General features: G+C 43.7%; 1 protein-coding gene across 3 annotated transcripts in view; it reads left to right on the top strand.

The window, feature by feature from the left end:
• Window positions 1-20,157, top strand: part of rbms3 (RNA binding motif, single stranded interacting protein) — a 142,434-nt gene that overhangs the window by 68,687 nt on the left and 53,590 nt on the right. For all 3 annotated transcript variants that reach the window (XM_080768912.1, XM_080768911.1, XM_080768913.1), the window contains exons 5-6: window positions 17,233-17,390; window positions 18,354-18,433. In XM_080768912.1, coding sequence (XP_080625038.1) covers window positions 17,233-17,390; window positions 18,354-18,433 — 238 coding nt within the window. The remainder of the gene's footprint in view (window positions 1-17,232; window positions 17,391-18,353; window positions 18,434-20,157) is intronic.

Raw genomic sequence — 20,157 nt, 5'->3', positions numbered from 1 at the left:
TGCCTTTTTTACATTAGCATTTTGTCACTGTAACGGCAAAGGAAATTGCATTCATACTGTATATACCATGCAAGAACAACTGTATATATTCCCACCGATGCCCAAACATTGAAATATTTTTTTTTCTACTTTATTATCATAATGTGTGAAGCTTGATTTATACTTTGTGGTGCATGCAACAGAGTATAAATTAAGCATTCGCTCTTTTGGGAAAAAAATCATTAACATGGTGAAAAGAATCATTAACATGGTGAAAAGAATCATTAACATGGTGAAAAGAATCATTAACATGGTGAAAAGAATCATTAACATGGTGAAAAGAATCATTAACATGGTGAAAAGAATCATTAACATGGTGAAAAGAATCATTAACATGGTGAAAAGAATCATTAACATGGTGAAAAGAATCATTAACATGGTGAAAAGAATCATTAACATGGTGAAAAGAATCATTAACATGGTGAAAAGAATCATTAACATGGTGAAAAGAATCATTAACATGGTGAAAATCATTAACATGGTGAAAAGAATCATTAACATGGTGAAAAGAATCATTAACATGGTGAAAAGAATCATTAACATGGTGAAAAGAATCATTAACATGGTGAAAAGAATCATTAACATGGTGAAAAGAATCATTAACATGGTGAAAAGAATCATTAACATGGTGAAAAGAATCATTAACATGGTGAATCACATCTTGATGATGTCATCAAGATGTGATTCACCATGTTAATGATGTTTTTCAGACCTACAGTTCTAGGAAACACAGAATGGGGGGACTTTTTTGTTATTTCCACACAACATATATTTATATATTAATGACGTAGTAAAATGTTGAAAATTAGTGTTATTCCCCTTTAATACACTATTTTACCTTTGCGGCTATACTGACGAGCCAAGCCTAATATGGTCTTTACTCTGATTGACCCATATGGCTCTGTAGTCTGTACGGGTCTATTTCTGCCCATTTTGACACATAAGTTAAATTGACTGTGGTTGGCTATACAGTGTATTGGTTTCTGATTTGGTGCACTTACTGTCCGACATGAACAAGAAAGTGCATCAGAAGGGCAACGCAACCTACTGACCTCACAAAATATTCCATCGATACTCTCTCTCTCTCTCTCTTTCTCTCCCCCCACAACCTTTTATTTGCTTTCAATCCCCCTTATCTCCCTCTTCTTCTCTTTCTTTGTAGCTGACTTTGATCTCAGTTAGGCCCTTGAGAAAAGAAAGGCATTCTCTCTCTCTCTCTCTCTCTCTCTCTCTCTCTCTCTCTCTCTCTCTCTCTCTCTCTCTCTCTCTCTCTCTCTCTCTCTCTCTCTGTCACTCTTGGTACTCATTTCACTATGTCGATCCGTTTCTCTCTACTTATGACCCTGTACTGTTTATTTCTCATCTCTCTCTCTCTCTCTCTCTCTCTCTCTCTCTCTCTCTCTCTCCCTCCCTCCTCCTGTCTCTCTCTTCATCCCCCTGGGGTTAATCCCTCCGGTTTCAAATAGAGATAACCATGGCAACAGTCCATGGCTGTGGAGCGAGGGATCTGTAGGACAAAAGGCATTGATCAGGATGAAACAGTGTCAGGTGGGAACAGACATACATGCATGTGTGTTGCTGTATGTATTACTGTAAAGCTTAAAAGATACAGTCCATTTGTCTCAACTGTGCACCCACCAAGGTTAGTATAGTTAACTAAAACTAACCAAATAGCTAAAACTAAAAAAAAAAGAAAAGAAAACATTTAAAAAAAACTAAGGAATAATCCAAAACTTTAATAGTCCTGGCACCTACCGACTGCCAAAGGAATCGAGCGATGCCACTGTGCTGCATACTGTATAATCGAAGTACCAGCGACACAACCATAAAAGACTCCAGGGCAGGAAGGTGATCTCGTGCAGCGACATAACGTTAAAAATCGGGACTCGCCCTTCTTAGGCCTGATTGGATTAATTGAATTGCAGGAAATGTACTCCGCCCTGTGGATACTGCCTGAAGGTTAGTGAAATATAGGTCTGTGACAGGAAGGTCACTAGTGGCCCCCAGATTGTCTGGCAACATTATGGAACGAGGGAAATAAGAGACAGGGAGACAGCGTCCCGTCCCACAGCCCCAACGACAAGGTATCCTTGAGCCAGTTTAGTACCCAGCTGGCTCCTGGGGAGCTGCTCTGTGACCGCTAGACTGTGGTTGTACGAAGCAGCGACCAGGTCCGAATGTACTGCATGTACGCAGTCAAATCCTCGGTGTTCAATTAACTCAGAGTGTACAACGGTACCCAAATGTATATTTGTATACTCACTCAGTTACAAATGGATAAATGACTTATTTTTTCCCTTTTTGTCTTCTTTTTGTTTTTCCTTGGATATAGTGTAAATTTATATTACCCGGGACCAAATGGCATTGTCTTACTTTTATTGATTTTATTGTATTGTCTGAGGAATGGACACTGAGGATTTTACTGTGTATAGACGGTAACAAAGGTTTACCTTACAGTTTACTGTACACTATTCCCTGGTTCTATTGTGGCTTGTTTCAAAAAGTAGACTTCACATACACTCAGTACAGTCAATAACAGATTTGCTTACATGATAGTTTTATGGTTGGTGATCCTTATTTTGTCTACTTGATTTTAAATAGTTTTCTTATAGTTTCCTCTTTATATACAATATTCTTAAGTGATAAATTGTGACTTTTGGCGCGTATAATACATTGAGAATGTAATGTTTTTCTTAAGTTAATGTACGGTAGGTAGCCTATCCCCCAGGAAGACTGGCTGCCGTTCAGGTGGCAGCTAATGGGGTTCCTTTGAAATAAACAGCTGTGCATTGTGGCTGATGTAGTGAGAACATTACAAGGACTTTCTTATATTGAACATTAAAGCAGTATTCTTCTCCTCTAGGATTTGTCTTTGACGGTTAGATGTGGGAGAACTTGGCTCCATCAGTTGACCACTTTGTGCAATTTTTACACAACAATGTACTAGTAGCAACAGTGTTTACGTACAAACGATATATACTGTAGCAGTACTGTATATGTGTACTGTAGATATAAATATTTTAGTATGTATAATGTAGATAATTCATCATTCAGAAAACAAAACGGTACAATTCACAGTTGCTGTAACATTCCTTTAACCCAAAGAGAAATTGTTTGGAAAATGGCAAGGTAATAGGCTACTAACCCAGGATATGGTATTCTCCCCAAATTCATCTTGTTTATATGGATATATCCATATACAATAACAGAGAAAGAAAACGTGGTCAGAACCATACAGTATATGTTTAATTCTTCCCTCTGAGACACTGTGATTCTTGCATCTCAGCCAATGTTTTATGTTTTAATCACTGCAGTGCCAAGAGCACAAACACCCTCCCTGCACTTTTTAATAACCTTTATAATTTTAGTTTCATTTTAATTTATTTTCTCTCTGGCTGAGGCACTGAACTTCATTTCCCAATAAATTGTCTGAGGAGAAGCTGTTTGATATTGAAGGACTTGAAAATAGAAGCCTAAAACAAAAGGAGTTGCATTTAATAAGTTCTTTAGTAATTTTCTGTTCTTGCATGTATCTGAGAAGCTGCTTCCTCAATATGGACAAGACTGTTGTTTTTATTGCATTTATTGTCGATTTGATCAGTCAATGAGCACTGAGAGAACCTGTGTGTGTGTGTGTGTGTGTGTGTGTGTGTGTGTGTGTGTGTGTGTGTGTGTGTGTGTGTGTGTGTGTGTGTGTGTGTGTGTGTGTGTGTGTGTGTGTGTGCGAGTGTGTGTGTGTGTGTGTGTGTGTGTGTGTGTGTGTGTGTGTGTGTGTGTGTGTGTGTGTGTGTGTGTGTGTGTGTGTGTGTGTGTGTGTGTGTGTGTGTGTGTGCGTGTGCGTGTGCGTGCGTACGTACACGGCCATGCGTATCATTAGGTTTGGTCTCAACAGTATACACACATTGTGCTCTCTTGTGCCTAAATGCCATGTGACCTGTTGTTGCCATGTCATCCCCTCCTCCTCCCATATCTCCCCATTATTTTCATTGCACATCATCCAATAAAGCAAGATATGTAACATAATGTAAGGTATGTATCCTACCATGATAGTGACGATACCATGATGCACCGGGAACGTTACAGTTCACTGTGGGTGGGTTATATTGACACGTATAGCTACACATGGCGGCCAGACCACGTAGGCTAGCCCTGAGTATGACAAAGTGTACATACAGTATGCTTGGCGTGCAGTGGTGGAAGTAGTAGGCTACTCTGGTTTTGGATCTAATTAAAAGTAGCAAGACCACAGCATAAAAATACCTGGTTACACGTGAAAGTCCTGCATTCAAAATTGTATACTATAAAGGCATATACTCTATCCTTTATAACGTTCACCTGAACGTCCTCTCAGCCTATGGGATCACAACAGCTGGTACTATTTAAAGAGGGAAATGTGCATCAACAATCAATGGTTGAATAATGGAAACATGTTTTATTTTGATTGATGAATGGCGAAAACAACACAGTTTACTGAGAGCATCCCTCCCCCTATATGACCTACATTGACAGTGATCAGTGTGATATCGGTATACATTATTAGATCATTGGAAACTCTATTGAGTGAAAGCCTCCTTAATTTAACTCTTGAGTTACAGTACTTTTCAAGGGTTTTACCTTTTTATTTTCAAAATAATTTCATAAAAATAGTCGATCTAGAAGAAAAAATTACTTAAGTACAGTACTGTACTGTACCACTGCGTAAGGGTAAAATGCGCTCCGAGTGAAAACGGTCAGTGTATACTATTGGGGCTGGTTAACAGAACTAACACCAACAGGGATTATAAATGATACTCTAAAGGATGGAAAAACAACGGGATGACTGGAGATCCACTGTCAATCACGTCATCCATCTTCACAAACGCTTTCATGGCAGAGTCTTTGTCAGCTACTATAGAGAATCAGCCTAACTTCTGTGTATGAAACAGTGGATCCAGCACAACACTCTGCAGCGCTCATCTTTGATGTGTCAATCTGTGTCTTATTGCTCTCATCCTCCCTCTCTTGATTTCCTCTTCTTATCTCTTTAATTTGAATCCTCCCTCCCTCCTTCTGTCAGATGCACCATCACTTCATCCCACCATGATTGTGTGTGTGTGTGTGTGTGTGTGTGTCATCATTAATAAATCCCCCTGGACTACATTGAAACAATTCTATTATCAGCCTATAGCACAGTGCACGCACGCGCACACACACACACACACACACACACACACACACACACACACACACACACACACACACACACACACACATGCATGCAAGTGCCCACCCACCCCGTGTGAGACATCAGACAGGGTGTGTTCATACAGAGGCTTCAGTCTGAGACAACTCGCCTCCTTAGTTCCAGACTCCATTAATCACTAAGAGGAAGGAGTCAGCTGAAGTCTACTGGCTGTCCTCTCACAGACACTGTGATGTAAGCTGCACAGACTGTCCTCATGCACAGACACTGTCACATAGGCTATACACAGACTGGCTATCCACACACACACACACACACACACACACACACACAACGCACACACGCATGCGCGCACACACACACACACACACACACACACACACACACACACACACACACACACACACACACACACACACACACACACACACACACACACCTCATATATGGTCCATATTCACATGGCCACTATTTAGTTGACCTACAATACTCATGGGGTTTTCCTGCAGCATCAGCATTGATTCATGTATTTTGCCATGCAGTGGCCAGTGTTTGTTTCAATCACTTTTAACCCTAGGGTCCCAGTTTGGGACCTCACAAAAACAGAGAAATACAAGCTCACAACATGCCACGATGCAGCGTGGTGTGAGCTGCTTTTTTTTAAGAGCTTAAGTGGTCTTAATAGCATTTTGATGTGGATCATCTTTTTGATGGCAATCTGTTCAATGACATTGAGCTAATTGAGGCCTTCAGCATTGAGCTGCAGTAGTGCTAAACCCCGACAATTAACAGCATTAAGGGTGCTGTTTGGCCTGAGGAAGATCTGTGTTTTGCAGCCTGTAGACGTGGTAAAGACTTTCGTTTCGCTTTGTGGGCTTATAAGCCTGTAAGCTACTCATAGGGGAAGCCACGCAGAGCGTGTCTTTTTCTCCCCTATAATAGAACGAATAGTATGTCAGAAATGTGAGTTATGGAGATGCATTGGCGGGCGGTGTCCATGCAGTCTTTTTACCAAAGGGAGAGTGCTGACTTTGTTCTAAATTCAGGTCAGCGCTTTTATCTTCAGGAGAGTATAGTGTACATGTTCCATATGCCAGCATGCATAGCAATTACCATGTTACAATATCTTACAAAAGGCTACAGATACTCCAAACAGATTTTCCAAAAATGTGATGAATGATTTGTCTTTCACGTGTCTTTACGTGTTTTATGTTAGTTGTAATCTGTGAGGTTGTCGTCAATAATTCTATAGACAAATCGTCCTGAACTTTTACTGACCTTTTACTGGTTATCGGTACACACAGTGCCCCCTAAACACACACACACTCGCGCGCACGCACGCACGCACACACGCACGCACACAAATGCACACACACAAATGCATGCATGCACACATAAAAAATTGTTTTGCGTGCTCATACTGTACGTCTCTCGCACACCTGTCGTGTCATGTGTGTGTGTGTGTGTGTGTGTGTGTGTGTGTGTGTGTGTGTGCGTGTGTGCGTCCGTGCGTGCGTGCATCCGTGTGTGCGCTCGTGCATGTGGGGGGGTGCATGCGTGTGTGTGTGTGCCTATATGGCCAAGTCTCCAAGTCCATCCATCTGCATTCCACGCAATTAGACTGGCCAACAGCTGAATCCCATTAGCCTTGATTACAGCATTCAGTACTACAGTGGGTGAGAGAGATGGAGAGAGCAAGAGGCATACACTACGTCCATGTATGAGCAGAATATATAAAAAGAGTGTGTCCGTCCGCGTGTGTGTGTGTGTGTGTGTGTGTGTGTGTGTGTGTGTGTGTGTGTGTGTGTGTGTGTGTGTGTGTGTGTGTGTGTGTGTGTGTGTGTGTGTGTGCGTGTGCGTGTGCGTGTGTGTCTTCTGGCAGTATCCTGGCACGGCTGCTCGTCTTGACAGACCCAAGTCCCTCATGTGCTACAGCTGTTCTCTGAGGCCGGGTACTGAACCTGCGTGGCTTCTTTGATATCCTACTTTGGAACACAACTCTTCCAAATTGTATTCATTCTTAATTGGCTCCCCACACTGGAAACCACTCTTGTGAGGCAGCCAATTTGCGGACTTTTAACCACATGGACCCTATAGCATCCCTATTCTGCGGTGAACACTCCCCACCATACAGCCTCACAGCACAGCCTCACGATCTACAACGTGAGCTTGTAGATCGTCTAGGATTTGGTGCATAGGGAAGAAAGCAGGAGGGCCTAGTATAGACCCCTGGGGAACCATACTGCTTTATCACCTTCATGTACAGCAATAAGAACGGTACCTTCTTCATTGCTTTACGTGAGGCATGAACTTAAGAATATATAGTCAACAACAGCAATTTGTGGGTCTGTGTCAGCTGACACCGCTATACGGGGGAATTAAAAGTTCCTCTAACAAATGACATCTCTTGGATTTAATGATCAGCATGCAGCCCAGCTATACAGTTTGTTTGATCAATCCAGGGTCTCCCTCTCTCTCTCTCTCTCTCTCTCTCCCTCTCTCCCTCTCTGTCTCTCTGCTGTCATCTTTCACTCCTTTCTTCCCCTCTCTCCTCTCTCGTGATTTCTGTGTTTGATGAGAGGGTGATTGATTCTAGCCCTGTTGGATGACTGGCCAATAGGCAGCAGCATAAATGCAGGTCTGCGGAACAGGGCCGCCCTCCGCTATATGGGCTCCTTGATGAATTACTGGGATCATAATGCACACGCCAAGATATGGCAGCGTGAAAGAGAGCGGTGAGAGAGACTGTTTTGAAGAAAAGCACATTCCTCCCTTAGCAGAACATGGAGACAGAAGAATAAAAATGTAGTGATATATTTGATGAAAGATGGAAAGAAACAGAATGAAAGTCAACACACCTAAAGCTATAGAAATTGAAACAGAGAGATCTATCTATCGATCTATCTATCTATCTATCTATCTATCTATCTATCTATCTATCTATCTATCTATCTATCTATCTATCTATCTATCTATCTATCTATCTATCTATCTATCTATCTATCTACTGTATCTATCTAATAACTCAGTGGTTGATGGTGTATGGGAGTCACAGAACACACACACCAGACACCACAATCACTGTTTTGAGTTTGAGTCTTATGGCATGGGAACAGAGACTGTTTTGAGCCTTCTGCATTGGGCCCTAAAGCTTTGTGCTGTTTCTCTGACAGTAACAGAGTGAATAGTCCATGGCCGGGGTGACTGGGGCCCCTGATTATCCTCTGGAACGTCACCTCACTTCTATGGGTCTAGACTCTAGAGGTTCTGCATGGCTGCTCAGTCCGTGCTTCTTTAAGCGCCCTCTGAATGGCCTTGTGGTCGTGGATGGAGTATCTTACACCCACAAGGCAGAGAAATACACACAGTGCATCGTTGTGAAAATGAAGATGAACATGTGGCTAACGAGTCCCTTGGCATCCCACAGTTTAGGCTTCATCAAGTATTCATGGCATGTTCATTAAGTATTGATTACCTGCCTTTAGACTGCATTTAGATATAGCTGGCCTATCATTATGGAAGATGAGTTTGTGGTCAGAGGGACAGCGGACCGAGCTGAAAAAAAAGAGGGAGAAAAGGAGGCAGAGAGAGAGAGAGAGAGAGAAGAAGAGGATGAGAAATTGGAGGGGAGACAGGACACAAGCGGAAGGAGAGTTACGGAAAGGGAAGATGTGGACGGTGAAGAGGAAGTAAATGAATGTGGTGATAAGAGAAGGAAGGAGAACAGGAGGAGTATTGAGGAATGGGAGAGAGAGAATATGGTAATGGATTAATACAGTGGTATAGTGGTGAGGTCCTGGTCCCCAGCTAAATTAGTTAATATACAGTAGCATACAAATCTGCCCAACCACTTAATCCCTGTATAGCAGCAATCTACAAACTCACATGTCACATTGTATGGATTAGTGTAGAGAACAGTCTGATTGTGAAATGTTTCTGAAATACAGAAATCAGGCAAGGTACCAAAAAGATAAAGCAAAATCTAACTATTATGATTTATTGTTATGATTTATTTATTATTGGATTCATTCCCGTGATTTGAAGATGACTCGAGTAGTTAAACAAGAGCGAATCAGAGACAGGGAACTATCTGCCTGTGTCTGACCTGTGTGCATTATTTAGAAGGTATTCAAAAAGGTTGTTTACAAGCAGGTAAATGGTACGGGCACGGTGGCACAGTCGATAGTGCTGTCGCCTCACAGCTAGCAGGTCCTTGGTTCGATTCCCGCTGGGGACGCTGTGGGCCCTGGGGGCGTGTTCAGTCCTCCAAGTCATCAGTGCCCATACCGTAGGTGTGGTTGGCGAAAGGGCCTTTCTGTGTAGTGTTTGCATGTTCTCCCCCTGTGTACCCTAGGTACCTAAAAAAACATGCAGTAATCCTGGTCTCCCCCAGGCCATCAGGCGCCCCAGCCGGGGCACCTGATGGCGATGGAATCAGGATACTAAACTGAAATTTGGAATATTGATTCTACAGTGCTTTATATCTTATTTAACTGGATGGGCGCAGGTGACAGATATGTTGATGGTGTGCTCAAAAGTATATGTGCTGCTGAAAAATATATCATACCGTATACATTATACGATTATGTCTGCTTCAGTAAAATGCAAACATTTGCTGTAGGCTATGCAGATGATTCGTTATTACTAGTTCCAGGGGAAAAACAATGTCTGAGTTCTGAGATCAAGAAGACGGAATAAGAATCTGTCAGTGAATGGCTAACAGAAAATGAATTGTCACTTCATCTTGGAAAGACAGAGTCTATCTTGTTTGCCTCTAATTGACATCTTCAGAAGGCAAATAGGATAATGTTGTTTAAAAAGGGGATGACTGGGCTGTAGCTCAGCGGTCCAGACACCGTGGCTCATGGCAGTGTGCCGTGGGTTTGACTCCCGATCCCGACGGCCTTTACAGCATGTCACCCCCCCATCTCTCTCTCTCCCCATTTCCTGTCAGCCTACTGACGAAAGCTACAAAAAAAATTTTTTAAAAGAAGGGAAAAAAAGGGGGGATGACATTGGATCAAAGTCAACTGTAACATATTTGGAGGAACATTAGACCTGTCTCTGTCAGAGGAAGACATTGCGACTAAGGTGATCTCAAAATGTGAGTGCTGTGGTTCAGTGTGTTACATACTGCTGTTCCACTAACAGAGAGACTTAACAGCCCACAGAGAAATGTATGCTGACTGGGCTTAATATAGTTTCCTTACCTACTGAAGTAAAGATTTTTTAGTGATGAAAGATGGTGTGTCATGGTGGCAATGGTCTCCATTCTCAGAAGTTTGTCTAAAAAGCACATTCACTGCCACAAATTGTACTGTCACCAAACTGTGGAAACTTTTCTCTCATTTGCGAATGCACCAGATTTCATACTGAGTGAAAAAGAACACACACTATCTATCTACCAGTAAAGGCTCATTCATAGTCTAGATTTTCGGTGGTGAGGTGACCACCGAACTACGGTGACATGACGTCACAAGCCGCGGTGAAGAGCAAACCACCGCCATCGCCCCAGCCCTTCTCTCTGTTTTTACTCACCACCGCTCAACGTTATTTCAGCTCCGGTGGTCAGCTCACCACTGGGACGGTGGTCACCACCGAAAATCCAGACAATGAATGAGCCTTAAGACGCCTTAGGTTGAGAATCATCCGCCTGGGGGACAGCAAACTGCTGGGCGAGCGCTGGCGCTTTGGAATGGGGGGTCAGATCAACATATCCGCCTGGGGGACAGCAAACTGCTGGGTGAGCGCTGGTGCTTTGGAATGGGGGGTCAGATCAACACATCCGCCTGGGGGACAGCAAACTGCTGGGCGAGCGCTGGCGCTTTGGAATGGGGGGTCAGATCAACATATCCGCCTGGGGGACAGCAAACTGCTGGGCCAGCACTGGTGCTTTGGAATGGGGGGTCAGATCAACACATCCGCCTGGGGGACAGCAAACTGCTGAGCGAGCACTGGTGCTTTGGCATGGGGGGTAAATTCTTAATTTTCGGGCCTGTTGAGAACAGTTTTCGCTGCCGTGCCTGACCAACCAACACATTATGTCTGTAATCTGTAATCCACGAAACTCAAGAACCGTTCCTCCCACTGACTTCAAATTCAACACACACGTTCCACATTACCACAGGGAGTGCAGTGCCCGGTGTCGAGTCGGTCAGACCCACGGTTGCCTAGAAGCGCCACAAATGGCCTCTGCCCGGGCTCTGGACAGGGCCCCTGCCCTGGCTCCATATATGGAGCTCGCCTGTTCTGACATCACACTGGTGTCCTGACATCTGCATATTTGGGCATGCCTGACAAAGAACTCCATATATGATCTCCATATGGAGCTGGCCTGTTCTGACATCACAATGATGTTCTGACATCACAATTATGCGCGACCTCGCCCTTTATTTATCACACCTGATGATCACTCCCCATTGGGCACTGTTCTAGTTATAATATACCGGTAGATGTTAAAAAAATATCAATAAAGTAAAAATTATATTGCTGAATCCAATGCATGCACAAATAAAACGTTGACTCATAAATTGGTTATTCCTTACAATTTGTACTAAATATGTTTTGTTTGTTTTTAGACACAAGTTTTAAAAGGGAGACTGTTGCCTTTTATCACTTGAAAACCGCCTTTACTTCAGTGTTTAAAGATAGTATCTTTAAGTACATATAAAACCAAGTCACTGAAGTAGAGAGTGAAAATGTCTCTATGGGCTGTTAACATTGTTACTGACAATGAAGCACAACTGCAACAAAGGCACTGGACCAGAGCCTGACAGCCAGACTGATGTTGTGGATGTTTTTAGGGCTGAGTAACAGAAGGGACGACTGAGGGACTAAAACACCACTGGAGAGCAAAAGATGAGAGGATGAAGAGAAAGGATAGATAAATAAACATGTTTTTCTTAGTTATTTTGCAACCTTCCTCTTTGTTATTTTTGTCCCGTTTTTTTCTACAGTGGGCTGACGCATTAGCTTGAATGTGAAGTGTCGCTGCTTGAGCTGCGAGACAGATTATCGGAGATATTTCACATTAAAATGCCACCTCATTTAATCTGATTTACCGTCTCAGCTGGTGTTCTTCACAGTTGTTTAACCACTGCTTTGCCCTCTGTTTACACTCTTGCTCCACAACAGGTGTTGCTATAGAAAGCTAACCAGCAAGTAGTATGATGCCAGGCATAAGCCCCACTGTAATGATGCAGCAATGAGGTTTAATGGGGCTGAAAACGCAGGCTGACTGGCTGGCAGGCTGGCTGGTTGCACAGCCAGGTAGAGGCACAGTTGGGGTGAATCTGCTTCCAGCTCCAGACAGATGTTAGAGAGAGAGAGAGACAGGCAGACAAAAATAGAGAGACAAAGACACAGAGAGGGCATTAGAGAGAGAGAGGTGAGTCATTTGCAGCATGCAGAGTGAGAGATCACCGGCAGTCGGCAGACGCTAACTTTGAGCAAAGTCATGCGAAGTTCATTTAATGTGTGGGTGCTCAGAGGCACCTCATTTCATATCCCCATCGCCCAGCAACTTTAACAAGTAATTGTATTTTATAGGACGCCGGTGTCTAGAGATGTGGTCATGTTTAATATTCCAGTCACTCACCTCGTTGTTAATTTTGTGGCCCTCTTCCCACTCGCCCACCCCTCCTTTTCTGAATGAAGATCATGCGAGGAGGAAGTTGTACTCTCGGTTATATAATGATTTATGCAAAGGATAAATCCCTGCTAGATCATTTGACCGAGGAGAGGGTACATGCCACCCCCTTTGTTAGCTTAAATGGTTGCATTTATTCCACTGGCTAATCGCTTGTACATGCATATAGCCTATACTTCCACATTTATTTGTCCAAACCAATAAACCAATGAAACAGTGGGTGAAATTTGTTTTTGTGCAAACTCTATCATTTGTGGGGTGGAGGGAGGCTTTCGCCAAAGCTCATTGCATTTATCAAATGGAATCAGGAACCTTCCGTTTCCAAGATGGCCACTCTACATCCTGAGCTACTGTTGCCCTAGGTACTGTAGATCTACTGCTCAGTAGTTACAGAGAAAGGCACAGGGACAGAGAGTCCTACAGTATCTCTGGAGATCTTTTCTGTTCAGTGATGCCTAAAAAGGAGAAAAGTTAATTCTGTGTGGCTTCTGTTTAGTCAGCCATTTATGATCCGATTACAGGAGAAGTTGTAATTAATATTTGGTTATACTTTGTCACGGATGATGCCAAAGACCAAAGCTTATATTTACAATTTAAATAAGTGGAGCTGATGATTTGTCTGGATGACATTATGTTGTGCTCACTCCAAGCTTTGTTTTTGCTTTGCTTTGTATTCTTTGTGTCATTCTTTGTGTCATTAATTTGTTGCCATGCAACATTTAATGTTTTGTTTAAATGACAAGACTGTGATCGGTGACAGATGGCCCAGCTGGCTTGCCGGATGTCTTTCCTCTACAACCCCGTTAAGGTCCATTCAGATGTCTTTCCTCTTTGAGGTACCTACAACCCAGTTAAGGTCCTTCAGATGTCTTTCCTCTTTGAGGTATACTACAACCCAGTTAAGGTCCTTCAGATGGGCAGTAATTCATTTTCAACGAGAGGTCTGCAGGTTTTTGTTTGTACGCACGGAGAAGTTGAGGGACGACAACGCAAGCGTATTGACGTCGTGGGCGCTGTCCCATCACTCCCATGACATTGTGGCGTGCATGCTCATTTTGTGCACATACCTGCGACTGACTAGACCCGGATTGGATTGCGTGAGCACACCTGCTGTTGATCCAGGCTACAACGTCTGCGTCACACGCCCATGCCCATCTGAAAGGTTTAAAGACTGAAAATATGAATTTAATTTGGACTAAAGGCATAGCTGTTACACTTTCTCCAAGTGATAGGCTGCATGGGTGGGAAAAACGAAAAACAAAAGAAACATCTGAACTCATCTTTGTAGTGAACGTGAACAAATGACATTCCACTGAAATGAAGGGTAATTCCCACCACTGACTCTCTCAGTGAGTCAGGACCTTTAGGTTTCAAACAAAGACATTCTGCTCCACTCATCCTCCTATGACCTTTTCTTAATGGAAAATCCCATGCTGGGCATCCAGAGGGCATTGATGACTCTGATCACACTGGGTTTAGAACATTGTTAACTCAGACATTCCACCCTTACGTGGTGTCATTTGTATGCCTGCTGGCATGTAGGGCAGCAACAAAGTGTCTTTATACAGTAGTACCACAGGAGTAATACTTCCACTGTCCTGGTGCTCTCGGGTCGGCCTCTTTTACATTTACGCCTGGTGTCCATGTGAAGGCCAAGTTTGGCTATGTTGTGGCCATTTTATCTTGTTTGCACCAGCCAAGTAGATGTTGGTCGGAGATGGAATATTCTAGTTTCTGTAGGCTATTTGTTTAGAAGGCTGACGGCTTGTGGACATTGTCTTCTGTTCATCTTCATCTCCAACATTCAGAGCCGTACAGTAGGGTGGACATCCAACCCTGGACAATCTGATTTCAGGGAGCCCAACCCCCCCCCCCCCCCCCCGCTTGTCTACTTTCAACCCAATTTTGAGAATGCCATTATAGGCAAAAATAGTGAGAATAACAGCTTTAGAAGCTTACGTGATGCATTGTGAGCTTGTACGAATTATACAATAAAGTACAGTATATAGGGTATAAGTGATGAGTGACTAGTTTTGTTATTTAGATAGATATGTTGTCTACTTGCTATCCTGTTTATTATCAGTACATTGATTTCTTAACACTCTAATTCCTTGAATACTTAATCCTATTGTTGGTTGTCAAAGGTTCATGCCACTTACTGCACTGGCCTTGTACTTTGCAAGTCGCTCTGAATAAGCCAAATGCCTAGGCCCTAGGCCCTAAAATGTCATTTTAACATTCCACAATGAAAACCAGACATCTTCTCTCAGGGTTAGGGTAGAGTGCTTGCACTCACACATGCTCGCACGTTTTACGCAATTGTACCCTTAGCTCTTTAAATCTATGTTAAGCATGAAAACAACATTTTTCTTGTGCAGAAAATGGTCTTTATATAAGGTCAATTTCTCAAGTTCTACAAGTTCAAATGTGGGGATATCTGGCCCTCATTATCTGGTGTGCGCACTGCGCGCGCAATATGTGCGTGCCAGTGAACGTGTTCTAGTCTTTGTTAGGGAACTTAAGTCACTGAGGACGTTGAAATGTATTCCCACTTCAAACACTAGAGAGAATGTCACGGAGGAGTTTCTTTTGGTTAAAGGGATATTGATATTAAAGAGAATTTTGTAGATTATGTAGACTACATAATCTACAAATTCTCTTTAATATCAATATCCCTTTAACCTAGTTGATGTTGTAGTTATGTTCATTTGTTTAGTTTAGTTTAGTTTAGTTTAGTTTAGTAAGTGTATTTATTTGACATGGACATCACAATCACATTGGATGAACCAGGTGCATTGCTTACAGTGTAGGAGCCCGTACAAGGTTTCTTCCACTATGCATGAACCTCTTGGTACCACACAGCACCTCACAGGCCCTTAAAACAAGGCTCCAGACTTCCCAAAACAAATTGGTCAAGCTACTACTTGGCCTCACTCCCCGAACCCACCTCACCCCTGCCCATTTTGACAGGCTGGAATGGCTTAAGGTTGACGACAGCATCTTGCAATGGGTCTGGTCCACAAGATTCTCTATGGCGCTACTACATTCTCGCTCTACACCACAAAGAAGTGGTACCTGCAATTTGAGACCCCCTTGTGAGGGCCTAGGATAGATGTGAGGGCCGCATAGAGGCCCGAACCTCTAGTTATACAAAAGGCAAGCCAGCCACACAGCAGTAAACTCAGCAGAACTATGTAGAAAGGTCTACAGGGTGGGTGGAGATATTTGCAGCCTTATGGGGTCATGAATATGGGGCTTGGAAGTCATGGTCTGTGTATTTATAATCTGCTGAATGTATACTGTGATCCCCTGTTGCATTTCTCTCTGACTCAATCTACCAGCCTCTCACTGCTGAATACAAAATGTGAAAGAAATGGTGCCCTCCATCCACCCCTGTTCTTCACCCCTCATTCATATGCATACACTTTGCATGCACGCGCATACGCAGTCGCGCACACACATTTCTATGGTCTCCCATGGAGGATCAACTCATCTCTGTTGCCAAAGAGAACAAATAACTGAAGTAGGCCAGTGAAAATAGCTGAGAGACACTTCAAAAGGGGCGTTCTGCATTCCTGACAAAACTTTGAATGCAACTCTGTGAATTTCTATGAATCCTGAAGGGTAGAGGAGGGGTTCTCTTCACTTAAAGGGATTTTTAGTGGGGAGGTGGTGCTCTGCAACTGCAATGAACTGTTTAGTTTTAGGGAAGCCTGCCATTTATATTTCAAGTGGGGGAAGCGCTATACGTGTCTGTGTCCTGAATTAAAATGGGTCTCTTGTAACATTCACTGCTACAGCAGACAGTACATAGAATGCATTTGGTGGTAGTGTCAATGTTGTACGTCAACATTGCAGCAGCAAAAGAAGATAGCAAAGAAATGTCAATAGTATACCAAAATAAGTAGCAATAAAATAGTACAAAAATACAATGAAATAAGAATTACATCACTATGTAAATGTGCATATATATGTGATTGACAACTCTAATCCAAAACACTTCCAGCAACATTTTTGTTCTTATTATTTGCCCTGAAGAAGCCTGAAATATTGGCAGTGAATAATATTTACATTGACCCTAACCCTTATAATACTGTTGGATATGGAACTAATTGGTGTGTGAATGTGAGAAGTGAGGACGCTGGCGTCGACTATTCGCCGCTTCACCTCCTTGAACCATTGTGAAGCGCTTTGAGCACTTGGAAAAGCGCTATAAAATGCATTTCATTAAAGGTCAAAAAGGAGGGAATCAAGTCTACACCCCTAGGTAACCCCGGGCGGCAAAGTAGGCCTACAATACGGTTTAAGTGGTTAATAATATTGCAACTAACCCTCCTTCACTTCATTCTCTGTCCACCTGCAGCAACAGGAGCAGGATCCCACCAACCTGTACATCTCCAACCTACCAGTGACTATGGATGAGCAGGAGCTGGAGAACATGCTGAAGGCCTTCGGTCATGTCATCTCCACACGCATCCTGAGAGACGCCAATGGACTGAGCAGAGGGGTTGGCTTTGCCAGGTATATGCAGTCGAACGCACGCACGCACGCACGCACGCACGCACGCACGCACGCACGCACGCACGCACGCACGCACGCACGCACGCACACACACACACACACACACACACACACACACACACACACACACACACACACACACACACACACACACACACACACACACACACACACACACACACACAATGACTGTGAGAGAAGCAATGCTACACTAACAGCTAATACTTGTCAGCCGACTTCTAAGGACCCGCTCTAATGACACACTTACACACTTCAGTAGCCATGGCCCCTTCTCCCTGTGTGTGTGTGTGTGTGTGTGTGTGTGTGTGTGTGTGTGTGCGAGAGAGAGAGAGAGAGAGAGATTTGAGTTGTCACAGGGGTTTTCTTTACATAGCTGATGACCCTGAATGGAACCCCGATTGCACTCTAATCACTGGCACACTCCACCGTGTAACTGAGACGCACACACACACACACACACACACACACACACACACACACACACACACACACACACACACACACACACACACACACACACACACACACACATACACACACACACACACACACATATACACACACACATTCAGGCTATGCTTGCCAAGCAGGCAATTAGCTATTGAGCCATGATTGGGTGAGTGGAGCTGAATAGAGCCACACAGAGGTGACGTGACAAACAACAGAACATGCTGAATGAGGCTTTTAAATTGACAAACAGACGTCTCTCTGTCTCTCACTCTCGATCTCTCTCTCTCTCTCTCTCTCTGTCTCTCTCTCTCTCTCTCACACACACACACACACACACACACACACACACACACACACACACACACACACACACACACACACACAGTAGCCTATAGCACTATAGAAGAAATAGCCCTATACTGTATAGTGAACTATTGATAAATTGATTGTGATGAATGATCATGTCTGTCTGTCTGTCTGTCTGCCTGCCAGGATGGAGTCAACAGAGAAGTGTGATGTGGTCATTCAACATTTCAATGGGAAGTTTCTCAAAACCCCTCCAGGCATGACAGGTAATTCCTCCTCCTCTCCTCTCCTCTCCTCTCCTCTCCTCTCCTCTCCTCTCCTCTCCTCTCCTCTCCTCTCATGTTGTGCTATGGTATCTAATTCCTTCACTCTACACGGATTGAAACACACAGACGCACAAGCATGCTTTCTTATGCATACACCACACGCACGCACACAAACACACAGCAACAATCACCCCTGATGGTCCCTTATCCAATGCGCTTAACACAGACAAGTGTGTGTGTGTGTGTGTGTGTGTGTGTGTGTGTGTGTGTGTGTGTGTGTGTGTGTGTGTGTGTGTGTGTGTGTGTGTGTGTGTGTGTGTGTGTGTGTGTGTGTGTGTGTGTGTGTGTGTGTGTGTGTGTGTGTGTGTGTGTGTGTGTGTGTGTGTGTGTGTGTGTGTGTGTGTGTGTGTGTGTGTGTGTGTGTGTGTGCCCCCGCGCGTGAGCAAGCTTGCGTATGAGAGAGAAACAGAGAAGGAAAGGGCCGAGTATAGGTGACTAAATGTGAGATAAGAGAGGAAGGATGAGAAGGAAGAATCGGGAAGCTGAGATAGAGAGAATGAAATTGAATGTGACACAGAATGGAACAGAAGAGTGAGTGAGTGAGGATGCAGGGACGGGATAGAGATGAAGAGGAGAGGAGAGGAGAGGGACGCATTGAACAGTGTAGAGATCAAAGAAAGTATGGGAGAGAGAGAGAGAGAGAGAGAGAGATGGGGTAGAGCAGTACGACCCATACTGTGACAGGATGATTTGTGACGTGTGGCTTGTGTCGCACTATCTCTCACACACACACACACACACACACACACACACACACACACACACACACACAACCACACACACACTCACACACACGCATATGCACACTCACATGCACACACTGTATTGCCAGTGAGGTGTAGCGTGCATTGGTGTCAGACAGGTAGACAGGTGGATGATAGATCATCCCATCTATCTCTGCATCAATCTGCACCCTGTGTCTTTACTGTGTATGTGTGTTCCTGTGGCCGTGCCTGTGTGTGTGTGCGTGCGTGCGTGTGTGCGCGTGCATCTACTGCATGTGTGTAGCGGCATTGAAAGGGGTGCCCATAGCTGAGTGGTTAAGGTGCGTACTTCTGATGCCTGTCAGCGAGTATAGCGGGTTTGATTCTCCAGCCGTGCGTACCTATGCGTCTATGTCACTGTGTGAGTTATTAGTTACTACTGAAAGGATGCATTTTAATTGTTGCTCTCCCATGTGTTATATTGTCTATATGCTTGTGTGTGTGTCTGTCTGTCTGTCTGTCTGTCTGTCTGTCTGTCTGTCTGTCTGTCTACTTAAGGAAAGACGCACGCGCATGTGTTCGTACACATGCATGCATGCACGCGAGCGTGCACACACACACACACGCACACACACGCGCACGCACGCAAGCACACACACACACACGCACGCACTCACGCACACACACACACACACACACACACACACACACACACACACACACACACTCTCGCACACACAATATGGAGTGAGCAATTATGTGTCTCTGAAGCCATTGCCAGTTGATTTATACTGCTGCTGTCCAGTGCCACTGACTCATTCCCAGCTTGGTCCAGATATACAGTATTTCTATTAATTGAATTGCATGATGCTTCTATCCTTCACGTGTCATTGAATATGAAATTCTGTGTAAAAGAAAGAAGGACCTTTCCTTCTTTCTTTTACACAGAATTTCATATTA

This window comes from Protomyctophum bolini, assembly GCF_963924005.1.
Source record: "Protomyctophum bolini genome assembly, chromosome: 7".
Lineage (NCBI taxonomy): Eukaryota > Metazoa > Chordata > Actinopteri > Myctophiformes > Myctophidae > Protomyctophum > Protomyctophum bolini.
This window is presented reverse-complemented; position numbering and strand designations above follow the sequence as displayed.